Here is a 24070-nt window from a genome sequence, read left to right on the forward strand (position 1 = left end):
GGTTTGGACAGAAAAAAAACACATTAAAAACATTTGTAAAGAACTTTATTGTGCGTCTTGGGAACATTACAGCATGCCACCAACAATAAATAGCTTAGACAATCTATGAGGAAGGGTATCAGCAGCCTATGTGCTAACAATGACATCACCGCGACTGGACGGCAATGACATTATCGGCAGTGTGCAGATGTTAACGATGACCTGTCCTGTCCTACCCTGACTGCATCTGCACATACCATAGTGAGTTATTTCTAATCACTCCAGTGTGTGAAACACTCTTTCAGAGAACTAGTACAGACATGATGGACTGAATGGCCTCTTTCTGTACTAGAACAATTCTGCAGTTATATGCAAGTACAGCCATACCAAAAAAAATGGAATTCACACCATATTATGGAGGAGCGGATTATTTAGAGGTTTGAGCTCTCAAAAATCTGGCACAGCAAGATTGCTACCAGCTGACACTGAATATGTAATTTATCCATTACAGCTATTCCAATGTTTAAAAAAAAACTGTATAATGGGTATGAATTGTACACACACACTGAATCTGTGCCACATTAGCAAAGCTACTGAGTAAGCCAACAAGATTCTTTTAGATATTCTTTGTGTACTGTAGTGCAGTTCATTTCAGTTTCATTGAAGGTCTAAAGGTAAAGACACTGACCTACACTGCTATGTATTTCTGTTCTGTCAGATGCAACGTTATAAATTTATTACTGTACTTGGCCATGTCTAGTTTTAAAAAATGTGTCACATCAGATCTGCTGAAATGATTCAGCAATTAAATGGACTGAAAGCATACCCAATTTCTGACAATATATCGGTCAGCTGTTTCCTCCTTAATTACATGCAGAAGAGAGGGTGCAAGTGATTACTGGTGGTTGTTAATATTTAAAAAATGAAAAGAAATTGCGGTAATTTGGTGGTGGGAAAGTTGTTTGGTTGTGTGTGATAACACTTGCAGATAAAGAACAAAAAAGTATATTCCTGTCAGGGTGAAAGGTAAGGCTGGTAGGTGTAGGGAATGCTGGATGACGAAAGAAATTGAGGGTTTGGTTAAGAAAAAGAAGGAAGCATATGTAAGGTATAGACAGGATAGTCATGTGAATCCTTAGAAGAGTATAAAGGAAGTAGGAGTAGACTTAAGAGGGAAATCAGGAGGGCAAAACGGGGACATGAGATAGCTTTGGCAAATAGAATTAAGGAGAATCCAAAAGGTTTTTACAAGTATGTTAAGGACACAAGGGTAACTAGGGAGAGAATAAGGCCCCTCAAAGACCAGCAAGGCGGCCTTTATGTGGAGCTACAGAAAATGGGGGAGATACTAAATTAATATTTTGCATCAGTATTTACTGTGGAAAAGGATATGGAAAAAAAGACTGTAGGGAAATAGATGGTGACATCTTGCAAAATGTCCAGATTACAGAGGGGGAAGTGCTGGATGTCTTGAAACAGTTAAAAGTTGATAAATCCCCAGGACCTGATCAGGTGTACCCAAGAACTCTGTGGGAAGCTAGAGAAGTGATTGCTGAGCCTCTGAGATATTTGTATCATCGATAGTCACAGGTGATGTGCCGGAAGACTGGAGGTTGGCAAACGTGGTGCCACTGTTTATGAAGGGTGGTAAAGACAAGCCAGGGAACTATAGACCAGTGAGCCTGACCTCAGTGGTGGACAAGTTGTTGGAGGGAATCCTGAGGGACAGGATGTACATGTATTTGGAAAGGCAAGGACTGATTCGGGATAGTCAACATGGCTTTATGCATGGGAAATAATGTCTCACAAACTTGATTGGGTTTTTTGAAGAAGTAACAAAGGAGATTGATGAGGGCAGAGCAGTAGATGTGATCTATATGGATTTCAGTAAGGCGTTCTACAAGGTTCCCCATGGGAGACTGATTAGCAAGGTTAGATCTCATGGAATACAGGGAGAACTAGCCATTTGGATACAGAACTGGCTCAAAGGTAGAAGACAGAGGGTGGTGGTGGAGGGTTGTTTGTCAGACTGGAGGCCTGTGACCAGTGGAGTGCCACAAGGATTGGTGCTGGGTCCTCTACTTTTTGTCATTTACGTAAATGATTTGGATGCGAGCATAAGAGGTACAGTTAGTAAGTTTGCAGATGACACCAAAATTGGAGGTGTAGTGGACAGCGAAGAGGGTTACCTCAATTTACAACAGGATCTGGACCAGATGGGCCAATGGGCTGAGAAGTGGCAGATGGAGTTTAATTCAGATAAATGTGAGGTGATGCATTTTGGGAAAGCAAATCTTAGCAGGAGTTATACACTTAATGGGAGTGTTGCTGAACAAAGAAACCTTGGAGTGCAGGTTCATAGCTCCTTGAAAGTAGAGTCGCAGATAGTTAGGATAGTGAAGAAGGCATTTGGTATGCTTTCCTTTATTGGTCAGAGTACTGAGTATAGGAGTTGGGAGGTCATGTTACAGCTGTACAGGACATTGTTCAGGCCACTGTTGGAATATTGCGTGCAATTCTGGTCTCCTTCCTATCGGAAAGATGTTGTGAAACTTGAAAGGGTTCGGAAAAGATTGACAAGGATGTTGCCAGGGTTGGACGACCTCAGCTACAGGGAGAGGCTGAACAGGCTGGGGCTGTTTTCCCTGGAGCGTCGGAGGCTGAGGGGTGACCTTATAGAGGTTTACAAAATTATGAGGAGCATGGATAGGATAAATAGACAAAGCTTTTTCCTAAGGTCGGGGAGTCCAGAACTAGAGGGCATAGGTTTAGGGTGAGAGGGGAAAGATATAAAAGAGACCTAAGGGGCAACGTTTTCACGCAGAGGATGGTATGTGTGTGGAATGGGCTGCCAGAGGATGTGGTGGAGGCTGGTACAATTGCAACATTTAAGAGGCATTTGGATGGGTATATGAATAGGAAGAGTTTGGAGGGATATGGGCCGGGTGCTGGCAGGTGGGACTAGACTGGGTTGGGATATCTGGTCGGCGTGGACGGGTTGGACCGAAGGGTCTGTTTCCATGCTGTACATCTCTAGGACCCTATGACTCTAAAAAGACAGGGTACCTGATGTCGTCTTTCTAATGACCAAGTATCCAAGATGTAACACCATTTTATCTCTTTTAATCGTCATAACCAATTCATTTTAATCATAAGATTAACAAAACATATTTAACATGAATCTTGAAATAAACAATGAGGCAACTTAGATATAAAATATTTTGTCTCTTAATTTAGATTCCACCCCATCACTTGAAACATAGTTATCCCAAGATAGAACATTTAACCATTTGTCATCCAGAAAATCTTCCCGGTGCAGCATCCAATTGGTTTATAAAAGGTAGAGGAGAAAAGCTGGAATACTTAGTGGGCGGCACGGTGGCACAGTGGTTAGCACTGCTGCCTCACAGCGCCAGAGACCCGGGTTCAATTCCCGCCTCAGGCGACTGACTGACTGTGTGGAGTTTGCACGTTCTCCCCGTGTCTGCGTGGGTTTCCTCCGGGTGCTCCGGTTTCCTCCCACAGTCCAAAGATGTGCAGGGTCAGGTGAATTGGCCATGCTAAATTGTCCGTAGTGTTAGGTAAGGGGTAAATGTAGGGGTATGGTTGGGTTGTGTTTCGGTGGGTCGGTGTGGACTTGTTGGGCTGAAGGGCCTGTTTCCAAACTGTAAAGTAATCTAATCTAATCTAAACTGAAGTAATTCAATAAAAAAATACACAAACCTTACTAGTATGATGTTCCTTCCAAAATTGTACAAAACTTTCTACTGACAATACAAAATTAGATTACCAAATTAAAAGGGTAAAACCTTGAATACTCAACACTGAACACAGATATGGTGGACGTTTAATCTTATCTTTAGTCAAGAAAACCTATCACCTCATTACTACCCCAGTTACTAAGGATTGTTTAATACAGATGGACAGTCCTCCTGTAGGGACATTACTGACTTGCCAAAGTTCAATCACCTTCATCTCCACCTTTGAAAAGCTTGACTTCCATCTAGTACAAGATGAAAAAAAGCTTGACCACCCTCTCTCTCTCTCAACTCAGTCATTTTTCCCAGTACAGCCTTCATCTCTGCCTCAAGTCCAAGAGGAACATCTCATTGGGTCAAAACATTGGACCTCCCTTCATAATGGCATTGTGGATCTACTGATAGCAAATAGTTTGCAATGGTTTAAGAAGGCATCAACACCATTTTGTCAAGGACAATTAGGGATGGACAATAAATGCTGACTTACCCAACCACACCCCATGAATGAATTTTAAAAGAAAAATTTAACCACATCTCATTTGGCCATATACGTACATTTTTCTTCATTTTATTCATGTGACATGGGTATCACTGGGATAGTCATCATTTGTTTCCTGTCTCTAATTGCTCTAATTCATCCACTTGGGACCCTCCAACCCCAGGGCATCAATGTGGATTTCACAAGTTTCCTCATTTCACCTCCCCTCACCTTACCCCAGTTCCAACCTTCCAGCTCAGCACTGTCCTCATGATCCGTTCCATCTTCCTTCCCACCTATCCACTCCACCCTCCTCTCCGACCTATCAACTTTACCCCCACCTCCATCCACCTATCGCACTCTCAGCCAACATCCCCCCAGCCCCACTCCCCTCCCATTTATCTCTCCACCCACAAGACTCCCAGCCTCATTCCTGATGAACGGCTTTTGCTCGAAACATTGACTCTCCTGCTCCTCGGATGCTGCCTGACCTGATGTGCTTTTCTAGCACCACACTCTTCCTTAAGATTACACCTTAACTTGGCATTTTTCTAAAGATTCATTTGCCCACAGAAGATGCATGCACTTCTCCCCCAATGTTGTTAACACAAAATTGTGTTATTTTCTACTAGTTCCCATGTTAGCAGATGCCACTTCCAACATAATGGACCTATCATTGCAAATCTGGCATCACCACTCACTCTCCCAAAAGATATACTTGAATCCTCTGCCACCTTGCACATTGCTGCTCCAACTCCAAAGTCCACCAACAGCACCCCCGCCCCCAATTCATTACAAACTCATTGGTCATGCTATTTGCCCCAAAACATGCCCAATCTTTCCCATAACTCTATGTTTGAACCCCTCTTGTCATTGCCCTTAACAAAGTCACCAATGACCTCCTGTGTGGCAGTAGCTATGGTAAACTATATATACACTCATCCTTCCCAATGTAGGCCTTGTTTTACTACATTAAAGCTGCTATATAAATGCAAGTCATTATTTCATTCCACATAAGTTACTCAGAGCTAAGCAGAGTCAAGGCTGATGGATGTCTGTGCGCGCGTGTAGAGGTACAGATGGCATTTAACTGTATAAAACCACACAACATACCAGAAAAAAATAACTCAGACTCTTCTTTTCTTTAATTGCTTAACTATCCAACAGGTCATTGGCCCGTTGTCCATCGAGGACCAAGTGGAAACATCCAACCATCAGTGACAAGTCTACCCCTTCGGGTTCAACTAGTGAGTCAGACTTACTATTTAAACAGCAGCGTAAAATACTGCACACCTGTCTGGCTCAGACATCATATTACTAAACCTTCCATAGAAGCTTGATTTAATTCCAAAATTTCACCTCAACGAAACTCAGAGATGCAACCTGCCTTCCTTCCAGTCCCAAATGCAGATACGCACAAGTTGGTTATGAAGACAACTGCAGATCGGGGTATTCGTGCTAACTAATTAGTAAATAACAAGAGTGAGTCGTGAATAGTACAGCACACTTTTATCACCCTCTTGGATGCTGCATTGGACCACACCAATCAGCAAATGATCAGTTAGACTGGTAGACGTCAGCACCCATCCATCTGCAACTCAATCATGACAGACACTGAATCTTGGATGTACAGGCACATTTTCATAACTGGATTCCAGGTAGAAACTACCTGTAGCTATTGTCCCAAGCTATGAGATTTTCACCTGTGCCACCGACTTGTGACTTCTGCACAATGTAATAATGTGTACAGAACAGCTTAGCTCAATATGATGTTCGAGATAGCCAAGTGTAACATCACAAACCCGGCTCATCAGAGATGTCATTGCAGAGTGTGCGGTCATGAAGCTCATCACATCTGTGCTGATGTTAACGCTTCAATGGAAGTTACCACAAACTTTACATTATTATTTGTCCAATGAAACTCATCGTTTTTCGTTAGCTGCCACCTTTTGCCCATTGCATTACCCTGTTTCAATTCTCCTGAAATTTTCACATTGCCATAATTCCCATTTATTACCAGCCAATATCAGTATCACTTCTCCTGCACTGTTACCTTTAACTAGGGGTAGCACTCTCATCTTTAGGCGGCACGGTGGCTCAGTGGTTAGCACTGCTGCCTCACAGCACCAGGGTCCCAGGTTCGATTCCAGTCTTGGGCGACTGTGTGGAGTTTGCATGTTCTCCCCGTGTCTGCGTGGGTTTCCTCCCACAGTCCAAAGATGTGCAGGTCAGGTGAGTTGGTCATGCTAAATTACCCATAGTGTTAGGTGCATTAGTCAGAGGGAGATGGGTTTGGGTGGGTTACTCTACGGAGGTCGGTGTGGACTGGTAGGGCCGAAGGGCCTGTTTCCACACTATAGGGAGTCTAAACATCTTGGACTCTGAAGGTCATGTGTTCAAGTCCTATGGCAGAATCTTGAGCACATAATTTAGGCTGACACTTTAATGCAGCATTAAAAGGCTGCATTAAAAGAAATGAGATGTTAAAAGGCTTTCTCTCTCTCAAGTGAATATCAAACATCCCATGGCATAATATTCAAAAAAGCAAGAGCTCACCTCAAACAAGATCATTGAAAGCAGATTATCTGGTAATTATCTTACAGTTGTTTGTGGAATTTGTTGCATGTAATTTAATTGCTGTATTTCCCTACTTCACAAAAGCAACTGTTTGTGTGAAATATACTTCATTGACAGTAGCTGAGGCTGTGAAAGGTAAATGTGATTATAAACTTGCTCTTTCTTTCTAACATGGATTCCAATTATTTGAATAAATGTATTTAATTCTCCATCCTTTTCTATAAGAGATCCCCAGTCTTAAATTGCCATTTGTCCTAAGTATGGGACCCCCCTTCCCATCAATGGCATCGGTTTCTCACGTGTAAACTAATATTTCATCAGTCAGTGGTGTTGCTCTCAATTACCTTTCCCCTTCAGAAATGCACAGCTAATCGGTAAAATCCATATCCACAGAGATTTTCTGTTACTGTATTACCTACTTAACCGAAAAGTTTATTTTATTCATGTGTCAGAGTAACACCTATTCTTTTAAGTGTACTAACTCTCACGGCCCTTGTCACGATCACATATTTATGTTATCCTTCAACAAACAGTAACTTACTTTAAGCACTGATGACTTACTTACGTAGGTGAATGTTGTATGAAATTTGCAAAACAGTAAGACTGCTGCTGCCTTTGTGGAGTAAGTCTCCAAATAGCGCACGCACGCGCACACACACGCACACCCCCACCCCCCACACACGCACTGTACAGGACAGTGTTGGAGAGATTATCTGGGGAAGGGGGGTTTAGGATTCACCCCTGTGTAGAACTCCAGGGAAAGTGGAGGGAGAGAGAGAGAGAGAGAGAGAGAGAGAGAGAGCGCAGGAGGTCAGTCATTTGGAGATAGTACCTGGACTGTCCAGGACTGTTCTCGGCAACATCTCAGCAAGCCGAGTTTGTTTTTAATCATTGTACCTGCAAACAAAAGACGAGATCAGGGTTGAAACAGCTCTTTGACTTAATGTTTCTATTGGGACCTTGAGATCCCCTTCGGATAATCCAACATTCGGATAATTGATATTTGGATAATTGAGGTTCCTCTGTATTTTGAAACTAAAGAGCAGCTAAAGAATACAAGATTCTTAACAGAGAAGCATCTAGATAGTAGTCATGATTTGGAGATGCTGGTGTTGGACTGGGGTGTACAAAGTTAAAAATCACACAACACCAGGTTATAGTCCAACAGGTTTATTTGAAAGCACACTAGCTTTTGGAGCGCCGCTCCTATGAAAGCTAGTGTTTCCTATTAAACCTGTTGGACTATAACCTAGTGTTGTGTGATTTTTAACTTTCCAGATAGTGGTCAAGATGTTGCAGGAAAACCAACTGAGACATCAATGGAAATCTAAGATTTTCCTCAGTACATTGGGATCTTAAATGTTCTCTAACAAGCAGGAGGGATCTTGGTTTAAAGTGCTTTTTGAAAAGACTACACTTCCCATGGCAGAAGCTTAGTGTAGCTTATAAGCACCAACTCCTGGTTTGAGGTTTGAATGAGCAAACATCTGATTCCAAGAAGGAGTGACACATACTGAGCAAAGTTGATACTCAGTACAGAAATCAAGCAGTGAATTTATGGCAGTAACTCTTAATCTCTTTGTTAAAGAGACCATTAGAATTGCTCAGTTTAATTATAACACTGTCAGTTATTACCAACAATGAATCAAATGTATATTTACGAAGATGCGAACTTAATCACAAGATCTGTTAAGAGAGTTATGGAAATATTTTACACCAAGGCTCAAATGGTTTGAGTCATAGCTGTACTAGTATGCACATTAGAATTCTAACTGCTGTTATCATGACAGATGACTCAGACACCTTCAGTACCTCACTAACTATTGATGCTTCTTTATTAAGAATCTTGTATTCTTTAGCTGCTCTTTAGTTTCAAAATACAGAGGAACCTCAATTATCCAAATATCAATTATCCGAATGTTGGATTATCCGAAGGGGATCTCAAGGTCCCGATAGAAACATTAAGTCAAAGAGCTGTTTCAACCCTGATCTTGTCCAGGTACAATGATTAAAAACGAACTCGGCTTGCTAAAATGTTGCCGAGAACAGTCCTGGACAGTCCAGGTACGATCTCCAGATGACTGACCTCCTGCGCTCTCTCTCTCTCCCTACACTTTCCCTGGAGTTCTACACAGGGGTGAATCCTAAACTCCCCTTCCCCAGATAATCTCTCCAACACTGTCCTGTTGTGTGTGTGTGTGTGTGTGTGTGTGTTTGGGGGGGGGGTGCGTGTGTGTGTGCGCACTATTTGGAGACTTACTCCACAAAGGCAGCAGCAGTCTTACTGTTGGTGTACAGTCTGGCTGACCCGGGGTGGGGGGGTGGGTTGGGATGGGTGAGGGTGGAATGGGGTGCAGGGTTGGGGGAGCAGGGTGGAGGTGGGTGGGGCCGCAAATGGAGGGGTAGTGTTGGACGGGGTTGGGGGCGGGCAGGATTGGGGACAGGGTGGGAGCGGGTGGAAGTGTGGGGTCTTGCATGCATTGTGCTTTTGCCTAGTCTCATGAACAGGGAGCAGACTTCACAGAAAACTCCGAGCCCCAGAGGAAATCAATTAACCGAATAATCAATTATCCGAACAAAATAGTGCCCACCCATCTCGTTCGGATAATCGAGGTTCCTCTGTATAAGCAATTAGCTGAGCAAAAGAAGACAGAGAGCTGGAATAAAATACCAGTACTCTAATTAGCAAGATGTGACTACTGGAGTCCTGGAAGGATCCACTTTGGGCCTCTCAATGTTCACTATAGTAAGTGTTTGTGGCTTAGCAAGTAATGGTCCTGCTTCTAGAAGATCTGCATTCAAGTCCCAGGCTAGATCTCAGGAGCCTCAAAGCGATTGTTTATGATGTAGCGTAAATAGGTTAATAATCAGCCTGCTTATCCTCCCAAGCATTCCTCATTATTTCACAAAACTAAATAAAACTTGAAGATATAAAACAAGACTTCACTTTACTGATGAACAAATTAGATGATGGGAAAGAAAGTCACATATCCCAATTTACTGATGGCGAGATAGGTGGTGTTCTAAACAGTTTAGCTGGAAATGCAACATTGCGGAAGGATTGATAGATTAAAATGAACGGGCAACAAGGTGGCAAATAGATCTCACTGTCAGCAAATGCTAATGTGATGTCATCTGTTTGGGATTTAAAAGGATAGAACAAGGTATTTATGAATTGACCAAACATTAGAAACAAGGAAGGTGCTGAGGTTTGGGGTTCATAAACAAAAAGGCCAATACTGTATAGCGAGAGGGATAGAATAGTGGGGTAAAGTCATGTTTCAACTGCACAAAACCTTTGTTCGAACCCACAAAATACTGGAATTCCCTCCCTAGTAGCATTGTGGGTGTCGTTACATCAGGGACTGTAGCAGTTCAAAAAGAAAGCTCACCCTTCTCGAGGGCAACTAGGGATGGGCAACCAATGCTGCCCGAGCCAATGCCGCCCACATCCCATGAATGAATTGTTTTAAAAAGATTGAGTATAGCCAGCAGATCTGGGTGCCACACTTTAGAAGAATATATTAGCCTCAGTAGGAATGCAGAGGAGATTTACTGGAAATATTACATGTACTCCAATGGCTAAGCAATGACAATTTATAGATTTTTATCAGCCAGCGGTATTAAAGCGATTGACACAAAACATCAAGTGGGAGAACAGCCAGAATCTCACTACCCAGTGGAAAGGCTCAAGAAGATAAATGGTCTACTCCTGTTCCTATGATCTTGAACAATGTAAACAGGAGTAAAATATGGGGCAAGGTTGAAAATATTAACTGTAAGCAACGTCAATTTTTGCATTCACCCAGTGCCATTTACAGTAAATTCTTTTTTGATGGTTTGCGTTTACTCAGTTTTCATCTCCTGGACCCTGGATCATGCCTATTTTTAGCACTTTTGTCTCAGTTCCCCTGGCAATGTTTTTCTACATCTCTACCATCGGGGAGAAGGTACAGAAGCCTGAACACAGGCACTAGCCGGATTTGAAACAGTTTCTACTCTACTGTTAGATTACTGAATGGACTCACAAACTCTTAACATTTGCCTGTACCAGTGCTTTTGTTTTTGCTGTTTACCTATTATTTACTATCTATGCTACTTAACTCTGTGATCTGCCTGTATTGCTCGCAAGACAAAGATTTTCACTGTGCCTCAGTACACGTGACAATAAATTCAATTCAATTCAAAAGCCCAATATGAACATTAAGGTCTGTTTTACCTGTAAAATAAAAGGTATGTGCAAATGAAAGGGAACATGGATTGCAATGTCAACTGCTGAGAGGATCTGTGGTGACAAAGACAAAAATCTTGGACAATATTCTTAATTCAGTTTCTATCTTCAAGGTTTGAGAGAAGATTTGTAGCTCAGATGCTCGTTGTTGTGGTTCTGTTCGCCGAGCTGGGAATTTGTGGTGCAGACATTTCGTCCCGTCTAGGTGACATCCTCAGTGCTTGGGAGCCTCCTGTGAAGTGCTTCTGTGTTGGTTCCTCCGACATTTATAGTGGTTTGTCTCTGCCGCTTCCGGTTGTCAGTTCCAGCTGTCCGCTGCAGTGGCCGGTATATTGGGTCCAGGTCGATGTGTTTGTTGATAGAATCTGTGGATGAGTGCCATGCCTCTGGGAATTCCCTGGCTGTTCTCTGTTTGGCTTGTCCTATAATAGTAGTGTTGTCCCAGTCGAACTCATGTTCCTTGTCATCTGCGTGTGCGGCTACTAAGGGTAGCTGGTCGTGTCGTTTCGTGGCTAGTTGGTGTTCATGGATACGGATCGTTAGTTGTCTTCCTGTTTGTCCTATGTAGTGTTTTGTGCAGTCCTTGCATGGGATTTTGTACACTACGTTGGTTTTGCTCATGCTGGGTATCGGGTCCTTTGTTCTGGTGAGTTGTTGTCTGAGTGTGGCTGTTGGTTTGTGTGCTGTTATGAGTCCTAGTGGTCGTAGTAGTCTGGCTGTCAGTTCAGAGATGTTCTTGATGTATGGTAACGTGGCTAGTCCTTTGGATTGTGGCATGTCCTCATTCCATTGTCTTTCCCTTAGGCATCTGTTGATGAAATTGTGGGGGCATCTATTTTTGGCAAATAAATTGTAGAGGTGTTCTTCTTCCTCTTTTTGCAGTTCAGGTGTGCTGCATTGTGTTGTGGCCCTTTTGAACAGTGTCTTGATGCAACTTCTTTTGTGTGTGTTGGGTTGGTTGCTTTCGTAGTTCAGGACTTGGTCTGTGTGTGTGGCTTTCCTGTATACCTTTGTGGTGAATTCTCCATTCGGTGTTCTCTGTACCATCATGTCTAGGGATGGGAGTTGGTTGTCCTTTTCTTCCTCTCCAGTGAACCTGATTCCTGCGAGTGTGGCGTTAATGATCCGGTGTGTGTTTTCTATTTCTGTGTTTTTAATGATTACAAAGACTATTGGACAACACTACTATTATGGGACAAGCCAAACAGAGAACAGCCAGGGAATTCCCAGAGGCATGGCACTCATCCACAGATTCTATCAACAAACACATCGACCTGGACCCAATATATCAACCACTGCAGCGGACAGCTAGAACTGACAACCGGAAGCGGCAGATACAAATCACTATAAATGCCGGAGGAACCAACACAGAAAAGCGCTTCACAGGAGGCTCCCAAGCACTGAGGATGTCACCTAGACAGGGGACGAAATGTCTGCAACACAACTTTCCAGCTCAGCGAACAGAACCACAACATCAGTTTCTATCTTTGTGTCTTGTAGAAGCATTTCAACATTGTCAGTCTATAGTGTATCCATCCAGTCCACAGCAGAATGACTTGGCCTAAATATGTATTTATATCAAAGAAACAACTTCCACACCGATGTGTAAATTTAAGGACTGTTTTTGCCACCAGAATTTGGGTGTGCAGAATTGTTCAGCCTGCCTCTCCCATTCAATAAGACTGTGGCTGATCAGATCTTAACTCTACATTCCAACCTCTACATTTCCCCAATAATCTTTCATCACCATGATAATCAGGAATTTATCTACATCTGCACTGAAAATTGAAAATGAGATTCCACATTGACTGCCTTCCAATAACAACAGTTAATGAGTTTATGCACCTCTTGCACATTTTCATGTTTACGTTTAATCATTCAAAAGATGATCTGACCTCCTCCAAATGTATCGGAGTGTCATATTGAAAGATGGATCTTTCCTCTCCACAGGAATACCTCAGCTATCAAAGAAAGGTTCAGACTTTCTCTTACCAGATATACTCTGCATGCTTCAGATTTCATACCGCTGGGGGTACACTCTTGTTAAAAAAAAATCACATGGCAGTGGAGATAGACATTGATATAAGTGGCCAGCTGTGACCATGAACCACATAAGCCCTGACCCAATCCTATTTCCAACCCCCATGAAAATGGGAATTGCCAGATTGAGACTTGCAATTTCCAGGATTATCTGCCATTCTCACCATAACAAAGGTAGTTTACTTTGTAGCAAAAATCCAGGTCAAAAGGCTAGTATCTGATTTTACTGATATATTAAGGACAAAAGGGTAACGAGGGAGAGAATAGAGCTCCTCAAAGATCAGCAAGGCGGCCTTTGTGTGGAGCTACAGAAAATGGGGAGATACTAAATTAATATTTTGCATCAGTATTTACTGTGGAAAAGGATATGGATAAAAAGACTGTAGGGAAATAGATGGTGACATCTTGCAAAATGTCCAGATTACAGAGGAGGAAGTGCTGGATGTCTTGAAACGGTTAAAAGTGGATAAATCCCCAGGACCTGATCAGTTGACCTGAGAACTCTGTGGGAAGCTGGAGAAGTGATTGCTGGGCCTCTTGCTGAGATATTTGTATCATCGATAGTCACAGGTGAGGTGCCGGAAAACTGGAGGTTAGCAAACGTGGTGCCACTGTTTAAGAAGGGCGGTAAAGACAAGCCAGGGAACTATAGACCAGTGAGCCTGACCTCGGTGGTAGGCAAGTTGTTGGAGGGAATCCTGAGGGACAGGATGTACATGTATTTGGAAAGGCAAGGACTGATTTGGGATAGTCAACATGGCTTTGTGCGTGGGAAATCATGTCTCACAAACTTGATTGAGTTTTTTGAAGAAGTAACAAAGGAGATTGATGAGGGCAGAGCAGTAGATGTGATCTATATGGACTTCAGTAAGGTGTTCAACAAGGTTCCCCATAGGAGACTGGTTAGCAAGGTTAGATCTCATGGAATACAAGGAGAACTAGCCATTTGGATACAGAACCGGCTCAAAGGTAGAAGACAGCAGTTGATGGTGGAGGATTGTTTGTCAGGGTGGAGGGTTGTTTGTCAGACTGGAGGTCTGTGACCAGTGGAGTGCCACAAGGATCAGTGCTGGGTCCTCTACGTTTTGTCATTTACATAAATGATTTGGATGCGAGCATAAGAGGTACAGTTAGTAAGTTTGCAGGTGACACCAAAATTGGAGGTGTAGTGGACAGCAAAGAGGGTTACCTCAGGATCTGGACCAAATGGGCCAATGGGCTGAGAGGTGGCAGATGGAGTTTAATTCAAAAAAATGAGGAGCTGCATTTTGGGAAAGCAAATCTTAGCAGGAGTTATACACTTAATGGTAAGGTCCTAGGGAGTGTTGCTGAACAAAGAGACCTTGGAGTGAAGGATCATAGCTCCTTGAAAGTGGAGTCGCAGGTAGATAGGATAGTGAAGAAGGCGTTTGGTATGCTTTCCTTTATTGGTCAGAGTATTGAGTACAGGAGTTGGGAGGTCATGTTGCAGCTGTACAGGACATTGGTTAGGCCACTGTTGGAATATTGCAAGCAATTCTGGTCTCCTTCCTATCGGAAAGATGTTGTGAAACTTGAAAGGGTTCAGAAAAGATTTACAAGGATGTTGCCAGGGTTGGACGACCTCAGCTGCAGGGAGAGGCTGAACAGGCTGGGGCTGTTTTCCCTGGAGCGTCAGAGGTTAAGGGGTGACCTTATAGAGGTTTACAAAATTATGAGGGACATGGATAGGATAAATAGAGAAAGTATTTTCCCTGAGGTCAGGGAGTCCAGAAATAGAGGGCATAAGTTTAGGGTGAGAGGGGAAAGATATAAAAGAGACCTAAGGGGCAACTTTTTCACGCAGAGGATGGTGCGTGTATGGAATGAGCTGCCAGAGGATGTGGTGGAGGCTGGTACAATTGCAACATTTAAAAGGCATTTGGATAGTTATATGAATAGGAAGGGTTTGGAGGGATATGGGCCGGGTGCTGGCAGGTGGGACTAGATTGGGTTGGGATATCTGGTCGGCATGGACGGGTTGGACCGAAGGGTCTGTTTCCATGCTGTACATCTCTATGACTCTATGTGTTTACCCATTCCCAGAAAATGGCAGATTAGATTTATCATTTTAGAAAGATGCTCAGAGCACAGGGATAATTGTAACACTTAATGCTTCTCTGAGATTAAATGCTGAGAGCTCATAGTAACAAGTGATACCCTATCTTCAATTTACTCAGTTGATAAAAAAATTTGCGAAGACTAACGGATGTAAATCAGCATCTAGCAAAGAGAAGGTTGCTGTTCCCTGGTAGATCAGTGGAGTTCCTTGGGAACTTTCTCTGTTTTTCTTCATAGTCTATTTCCATAAATGGCTGTTGCTAAGTAGCAAAAATGAATTCTTCCAATCTTAGTGTATGCAGTCAGCTTGCTCTCAATGCAGTTAGATTGGAGGTAATCTATGAAAGGAAGAACCATATTAGCAGAGTTATTACTGACTGGTCAAATATGCCATGCTTAGGGTGGATTGGAGGGGATTCAGCTGTACCCACATTAGCACTCAGTTTCTGCAGGTTGCCTGTTGGATCACTTCCCATTTGTACTAACTTTAACCATTCATTTGTCAATGTGAATGCTATATGCAGATAACTACAATAATATCATTTAACGTGCATTAGTATAATGGGTCGCTTGGACATGCTGCCTAATTGGAGATCCTTTGGCCCAGCAGATCTGTGCCAAAGCAATCCAAAATTAATCTTACTACTAGACAAAAAAACCCCACAAGAACTGCGGGTGCTGGAAATCTGAAACAAAAACTGAAATTGCTGAAAAATCTCAGCAGATCTGGCAGCATCTGTGGAGAGAAATCAGAGTTAACATTTCAGGTCTGGAGACCCTCCTTCAGAGCAGGGTCACTGTACCCAAAACATTAACTCCAATTTCTCTCCACAGATGCCGCCAGACTTGCTGAGATTTTCCAGCATTTTCTGTTGCTGTAATCCCATTCCCTGCTTTCTCCATCTCCAGAAAAAGGGCATAAGAGAATAGGTTGTCCTTTTAAGGGGTCGTCAGAGGGTGGGCGAGTGTCCTGGTTGAAGAAGGGCTTATGCCCGAAACGTCGATTCTCCTGCTCCTCGGATGCTGCCTGGCCTGCTGCGCTTTTCCAGCACCACACTTTTCAACAATAAGAGAATAGGTGCCAGTATTATAAACTGGCAGGAGCCTCTGATACAAATTACTACAGAACAGCCAACACGTCACTTGACTCAGGTTTTTACTGTGAGGCAAGCACGTTTTAAAGTAACTATGATAAAATTAGACCATCTTCTTTACCTGGATGTAAGTCACTTATATGTAGCACACTGTTAAATGATGCTTTTTAACATACAGTATTTTGAACAGATCAACTAGATAAGGCCACACAGATTAACGTAGTGATCCAGAGTTCAAACATCATCAGAGATCTTAAGTTCTCAATGAAGTTCAAAACTCCTAAGTTAACAGAATCCAATTCTTGACTTTTTTCCAAATAAAATCTAATCTCCACTAAAAGCAGCATTCCTTTGAAATGAGTCTAGAATCGGTTCCAAGTGAAAGACACACCATTGAAGCTGGTTACTTATAAATATGACAGATGTGTCCTTCAAATTACAATTCCAGCCTGTAAATGAGACATCTGCTTAATATTTCAATTTTAATTCGTGTAAGTTGAGCCTTTATGTATTTAACTTCCACTTACCTTTCACTGGAAAAAGATTCTGGTCTGTGTATCCTTTCAAATCTCCATTGGCATTAATTATTGCAACCTAAAGAGACGGATAGAGGATGGAATAGCATACCATTAGGAATGGCAAGGTTCTTTGCAACTTCTTGGTTATCCATTCTCAGGGTATTTTTCTGTATTCTGAAATACTGAATAATTTGCACATGAGCTAAGTGATTTAGCTATATGATTTAAATAAAATGAGGAAAACTGCTAAGACCAAGGATTATACAGCTGGAGGAAGTAACACAAACAGGGAGGGCTTGGCCATAGAATTTGAATTTGAAGATGAAAGTTTTAAAATTGAGGATAGAATCATACAGTCATAGAGCTGTACAGCACAGAAACAGACCCTTCAGTCCAACTCATCCATGCTGCCCAAATATTCTAAGGTAATCTAATCCGATTTGCCAGCACTTGGCCCATATCCCTCCAAACCCTTCCTATTCATATACCCATTCAGTTGCTTTTAAATGTTGTAATTGTACCAGCCTCCACCGCTTCCTCTGGCAGTTCATTCCATGCACGTACCACCCTCTATGTGAAAAAGTTGCCTCTTAGATCCCTTTTATATCTTTCCCCTCTCACCCTGAACCTATGCTCTCTAGTTTGGGACTCCCTTGCCCCAGGGAAAAGACCCTATCCATGCCCCTCATGATTTTATAAACTTCCATAAGGTCACCCCTCAATCTCCAATGCTCCAGAGAAAACAGTCACAGCCTATTCAGCAAAATCTTTTCTGAACCCTTTCAAGTTTCACAACATCCTTCTGATAGGAAGGAGACCAGCATTGCACGCAATATTCCAACAGTGGCCTAACCAATGTCCTGTACAGCAGCAATGTGACCTCCCAACTTCGATACTCAACGCTCTGACCAATAAAGGAAAACATACCAAATGCCTTCTTCATTATCCTATCTACCTGTGACTTTACTTTCAAGGAGCTATGAACCTGCACTCCAAGGTCTCTTTGTTTAGCAACACTCCCTAGGACCTCACCATTAAGTGTATAAGTCCTGCTAAGATTTGCTTTCCCAAAATGCAGCACCTCACATTTATCTCAATTAAACTCCCTCTGCCACTCCTCAGTTCATTGGCCCATCTGATCAAGATCCCGTTGTAATCTGAGGTAACTTTTTTTGCTGTCCACTACAGCTCCAATTTTGGTGTCATCTGCAAACTTACTAATCATACCTCCTATGTTCACATCCAAATCATTTACATAAATGATGAAAACTAGTGGACCCAGCTCCAATCCTTGTGGCACTCCACTGGTCACAGGCCTCCAGTCTGAAAAACAACCCTCCACCACCACCCTCTGTCTTCTACCTTTGAGCCAGTTCTGTCTCCAAATGGCTAGTTCTCCCTGCATTTCGTGAGATCTGTCTAACCTTGCTAATCAGTCTCCCATGAGGAACCTTGTTGAACGCCTTACTGAAGTCCATATATATGATGTCTACTGCTCTGCCCTCATCAATCCTCTTTGTTACTTCTTCAAAAAACTCAATCGTGAGACATGACCTCCCATGCACAAAGCCATGCTGATTATCCCTAATCAGTCCTTGCCTTTCCAAGTACATGTATATCCTGTCCCTCAGGATTCACTTCAACAACTTGCCAACCACCGATGTCAAACTCACCGGTTTATAGTTTCCTGCCTTTTCCTTACCACATTTCTTAAACAGTGGCACCACGTTAGACAACCTCCAGTCTTCAAGCACCTCACCTGTGACTATCATTGATACAAATATCTCAGCAAGGGGCCCAGCAATCACTTCTCTAGCTTCCCACAGGGTTCTCGGGTCAACTGATCAGGTCCTGGGGATTTATCCACTTTTATGCATTTCAAGACATCCAGCACTTCCTCCTCTGTAATATGGACATTTTTCAAGATGCCACCATCTATTTCCCCACATTCTATACCTCCCATGTCCTTCTTCACAGTATACACTGATGTAAAATACTCGTTTAGTAAGTTACTCCCCCATCTCCTGCAGCTCCACACATAGGCACAGGGGGCCCTATTCTCTCCCTAGTTGTCCTTTTGTCCTTCATGTATTTGTAAAAACCATCTGGATATCTCCTTAACCCTATTTGCCAAAGCTATCTCATGTCCCGTTTTTGCCCTCCTGATTTCCCTCTTAAGTATACTCCTCCCGTCTTCTAAGGATTCACTCAATCTCTCCTGTTTATACCTTACAAATGCTTCCTTCTTTTTCTTAACCAAACCCTCAATTTCTCTAGTCATCCAGCATTCCCTACACCTCCCAGCCTTTCCTTTCACCCTAACAAGAATATATGTCTCTGGACTTTTGTTATCTCATTTTTGAAGGCTTCCCATTTTCCAGCCATTGCTTTACCTGCGAACATCTGCTCCCAATCAGCTTTTGAAAGATCTTGTCTAATACCCTTGAAATTAGCCTTCCTCCAATTTAGATCATCAACATTTAGATCCGGTCTATCCTTTTCCAACACTATTTTAAAGCTAATAGGATATACTGGACCAGGAGTCAATATAGGTCAGCAAGCACAGAGTGGAAATGTGACTTGGCGCAAGTTAGGATATGCCTTAGAGTTTGGGATGAGCTTGGGTTTTGAGGGGGCAGCAGAAAAACAATGGCCGAACACACATTTTACAAAGTTTTGCTGTCAAAATGGTCAGTTTGGACAATATTGTTTAAAAACAAAATTGGAGCTATGAAAACACACGTGTTTCCGAGGTCATGCTGTGATAATGTATAAGCTCTAAGTTTCCTTGGTGGGTGGGAGAGTTAAAAAAAAAAGGAATTTGCAGGTTGCAGTCCACAAGTTTAAAATACAGTGTATCAAAATCAACAGTACAGCTACACAAACCCACTTTTCCAAAACTGCAACACCAATTTACATTCAACCAAGCTTTTTGTCCATATCTAATATGATTAGATTAGATTCCCTACAGTGTGGAAACAGGCCCTTCGGCCCAACCAGTCCACACTAACCCTCCGAAGAGTAACTCACCCAAACCCCTTTCCCTCTGACTATGTGGGTAATTTAGCATGGCCAATTCACCTGACCTGTATATCCTTGGACTGTGGGAGGAAACCGGAGCACCCGGTGGAAACCCATGCAGACACAGGGAGAATGTGCAAACTCCACACAGACAGTCGGCCCGAGGCTGGAATCAGACCTGGGACTCTGGTGCTGTGAGGCATCAGTGCTGACCAATGAGCCACCATGTATTCTGCTACACTAGCTCTGACCAAACCAAAGACTCATATTCTACAACTCGGCCAACGTGAAGCAAAGTTATTCGAATTTTAAAATTTGGTTTCACTGAGAATGTGTTTGCTTTTGCACACATGTATCTTTCCATTATAGCAGCTACCAAAATAATTTAGTCAACTGCAAATTATCAAAAATTTACTTCACCCCATTGCATACATCACCAATAGGCCTTCACTTGAAACCTCAAAAGTTACCACACGATATAACCTTTGTTAAAGGACGTATAGTTACACATTCTTCACTAGCAGAAACTGAAATTATTTAAATAATACCAATTTATTTGAAAGAAGATAAGAGGAAAAAATGTGCACTAGTAGGCAGGTGTGAGCAACGGAAGATATGCCTGGATGCAGCTGGGTTCAGTCTAATGTTAAAAACACAAGTCTTCAGGACATATAATTTATAGCCCCTCGAACCCATCATTATCATGAATCAAGATTCAGGTTAACAGTAACAATCCCTCTCATGTTTAATTGGTCTGTAAGCGGGACTGAGCAGATTATCTCTCTGAAGAGAACAAGGGAAAATACATTGTTTATTTCAACTTTTTAAAAAATAAGTTTTGTAGGAAGTACTTAAGCAGTTAAACAGTAATACTGACAGAGGTATGCCCTGTTTTCAGTAAGTGATAATGCATGATTTGGCTGAACAGATGGAAAACTACAAGGGAAAACATTCTATGGGAATAGATGAATGGAGAAACAGATATTTTTAATTTTCAATAAGGTTAACTTAGTATTGAAGAAAGTTGCCAACTAGCCTTACAACTTGGTTCTTTATTGTTAACTGAATCTCAAGTACTAGAACAATTTAGCTGTGGTTAACCTTAATTGCAACTTCCACTGAACTAATGCTTACACAAAAAAAAATTTAAACCGCTTGACTGGCACAAGCCAGCTTGAACAAAACACACTCAGTACCTCAATTTAAGACTTCAATTTACACAATTATTTTAACAGCCAACACTAGCAATGGTTCAAGAGGTTAGGCAGTTTTAATTCATAAATTAAGCAACACTGTATAATGTGTGAATTAGATGGTCTTCGAGTCATGTACTGAGATGTGTCTGATACATTATGGATGGATTAAAATGATTGGGAACATACAACTTAAAAGTAAAGGCAAGGCAATCACAAAAGAGAGACTGCACTGTTCTTCACTTTTTTGGCTTTTCTCATTTTCTTCCCACCTTTTCTTCAAAGGCAGTGTTACGAAATGTATTTCTAGAATTCCAAATGAGATCTTTGCTCAGAAGGTTTTCCTTCACATACAAGACTAAATAGAAAGCATCCATTGGTTGCAATCACGAACTGTTCCATTTGACTGGTTTGCAAAATTAAATCAGAACTATGCAGCAGGTTTCGTTTATCTTCTCCTCAACAGAAGGATTTTTTTTTCCTTTTTAATTAAAAGGACGTGGGCATCATTGGTGGTCTGTGTGGTCCTTGAGATGGGGTGATGAGCTGTCTCTTCAAGTGCTGCAGTCCACATGCTGTAGGTTGGCCCACAATGCTTTAGGGAGGAATTCTAGGATGTTGACCCGGTAATACTGAAAGATTGGCAACATATTTCTAAGTCAGGATGGTGAGTGGCTCGGAGGGAACACCATTGCAAGTCCCCATGTATCACCTGCCCTTGTTCCTTCCAGATAGAAGTGGTTGTGGCTTTGGAAGGTGCTGGCTAAGGATCTTTGGTGAATGCTATCAATTCAGGGTCATTAACATTCTGTGGATCTTCACGTGTCTGAACAGACCAATTTTTGACCTGCTGGTACTTGAGCACAGGGACTAGGGCATCCCATAAGACAGTGGGATACAGACTATAGGATGTTCTTCCTTTTCTTCTCTGCTGCTGCTCTGTCTCATCATTAAACAATTGGATCCAAAGTTTGATGCACAATTTGTCAATGTTTTGAAAGATTATAGGACTCTCCTTCCTGCCATCAATGTCAACTAGCCTCTCCTTGAAGCATGGTAACAATGCATCTTTGTAGTGATTTATTTTACTTTCCTTAGAACATTGCCATTTGAGAGTTGAGAAACCAAGAGCCAGTGGGAGACACTCATTAACCATCCAGATAAAGCATCCAAGTCCATTGTAGTTGAGCTGGCAGGGTTTCTGCCTGACTCCTTGTGGAGCTGGCTTCACGAAAGACAAGGATATTTGAAGGAGATACTCTGGTATATGTTGAGCACTTCCCATATCATTGAAACCACTTCTTTCAAAAGATTCAAAGCTGCATCAGCCATGCCATCTCACCCCTGGACAAGTTACAGCTAGTGGTTGACAAGAAAGACCTCTACAAGTCAACTAAAGCCCTGGCATATGGAACTGTTGTCATTACCACAACGTTGTACTACAGTAAGACCTGGACCATGTATCAACGACATACAAATACGCCAGAGAAATTCCACCAAAAATGCCTGAGTCGTATCCTCGGGTTTCAATAGGTGGACCATCCAACATTACTGAATAGGCTTCAATAATCTTTCATTGACTGCAAAATGCCATGGGACAACTTGAGATTGAAAAAAGGTGAATTAAAAAACCTTTCCACGATGAGAAACTGTGAAATTTTAATTGGAGGAACATAGCTTCCAACTACAGACTAGAAGGGGATGTCATTTATGTTCACGTGTTGGAACCCATCACAGGTCCCAGAAGTACGATGCGAATTGGACTTGCAAATTCACAGTGGGGCTGAGCAGGAAATGTCGTCCTGCCATCAATTTCAGGTTGGGCTGGCTTTAAAAAGCCTGCCTCTGCAGTCCTCTAGTCTCTGCCATCAGGCAGAACTGGGACCATGTCTTATATTTCCTTACATTTCCAACTCACAGCCTCCATTGCCGTTGATTTCTTCCATAAATCGTTGTCCTCTTTCACCTGGGAGATAATCCTCTTGGACCCCAATCTCTCCAATGTTTATTCCATTCTCACGTTAAGTCAAAATGCCTGCCAACAGTCAGACTGCAGCCTCAGGGCTCAAAACGCTTCCTTGCAGGCAATCCTGGACATGGTAGGAGGTGCTCTTTCCCAGGGATTGGCAATAGGAGACCTTTCTGATTGATCAAAGCAGCCTGGAAGGAGACTGGAGAGAAAGCGAGCAGCCATGTCTTGTACCTATAGTGTGAAAGGCTGGCCTACCAATCCTCTGATCAGTCAGGACAAGTGGCAATGTTGCATGGTATAAAGTAAAGAGACTCTGCAAGTGGGGATCAGGACGCAGGAGGAGAATGTCACTTAATTAAAGACCCCTTCTTGCCTAATTTTGCACTCTTACAGGCCACCATTCAATACAGCCTCATTTGTCAGACTCTCAGTCTGCTTAACAAGGGCAAACTATTCCAACAAAGAAGCATAAAATAACTTGCAATTACATCGTGCCTTTAATATACAAAAAACATTCCCAAGGCGTTTCACAGGAATATTTCAAACAGAATGTGACACTGAGTAACTAAGAAAAATGAGGATTAGTAGCCAGGACTGGGATCAGAGAGGAAGTTGTTGAGGAAGAGGGACAGAAGTAGTGATAGCAAGATTTAGGGTCAGAATCCACAAATGCAGAGGAAGCACAAGCTCTCAATTGTGAAAACATCCATATTGGTGATGTACAAATATCTCAGCCGGTTAGAATCATGGTGGAATTATTGAACAGTTATAACTCAAAAGAAGGCCATTTGATCCTTCGAAACTGTGCTAGCTCTCTGCAATTTAGCTAGTCTCACTTCTCTATCCTGTCCCCAATATCCAACAATTTACTTCCTTCAGGTGCTTATCCAATTCCCTTTTGTACCATGAGGGGAAGATTAGAGAGAGGGGAAGAGAGAATAACACAATAAAATGAAGGTGTTGCCATATAACATACAAACAATAGTAGGACATTTCACCACTCACGCCTGCTCTTCCAGTCAATAAGAGCACAGCTGATCTGACTGTTTTTCAAAGTTACAATTCCATCTCTCTCACTCCCCCATTGATGACCTTTGATCCCCTCTCTTGTACGAATCCATCTACCTCTA

The 24070-nt window shown here is 42.3% G+C and overlaps 1 protein-coding gene across 5 annotated transcripts in view; it reads right to left on the reverse strand.

Annotated features, from left to right (window-relative positions):
* Positions 1–24070, reverse strand: part of LOC122556221 (transcription factor Dp-2-like) — a 203316-nt gene that overhangs the window by 131810 nt on the left and 47436 nt on the right. For 4 of the 5 annotated variants that reach the window (XM_043702792.2, XM_043702794.2, XM_043702791.2 and 1 more), the window contains exon 3: positions 16764–16830. The exons of the other annotated variant lie outside the window; for it this stretch is intronic. In XM_043702792.2, the coding sequence (XP_043558727.1) occupies positions 16764–16830 (67 nt within the window). The remainder of the gene's footprint in view (positions 1–16763; positions 16831–24070) is intronic. 5 annotated transcript variants of the gene reach the window in all.

This window comes from Chiloscyllium plagiosum, unplaced genomic scaffold, assembly GCF_037043375.1.
Source record: "Chiloscyllium plagiosum isolate Xiang-an unplaced genomic scaffold, Cpla_swu_hap1 HiC_scaffold_13, whole genome shotgun sequence".
Lineage (NCBI taxonomy): Eukaryota > Metazoa > Chordata > Chondrichthyes > Orectolobiformes > Hemiscylliidae > Chiloscyllium > Chiloscyllium plagiosum.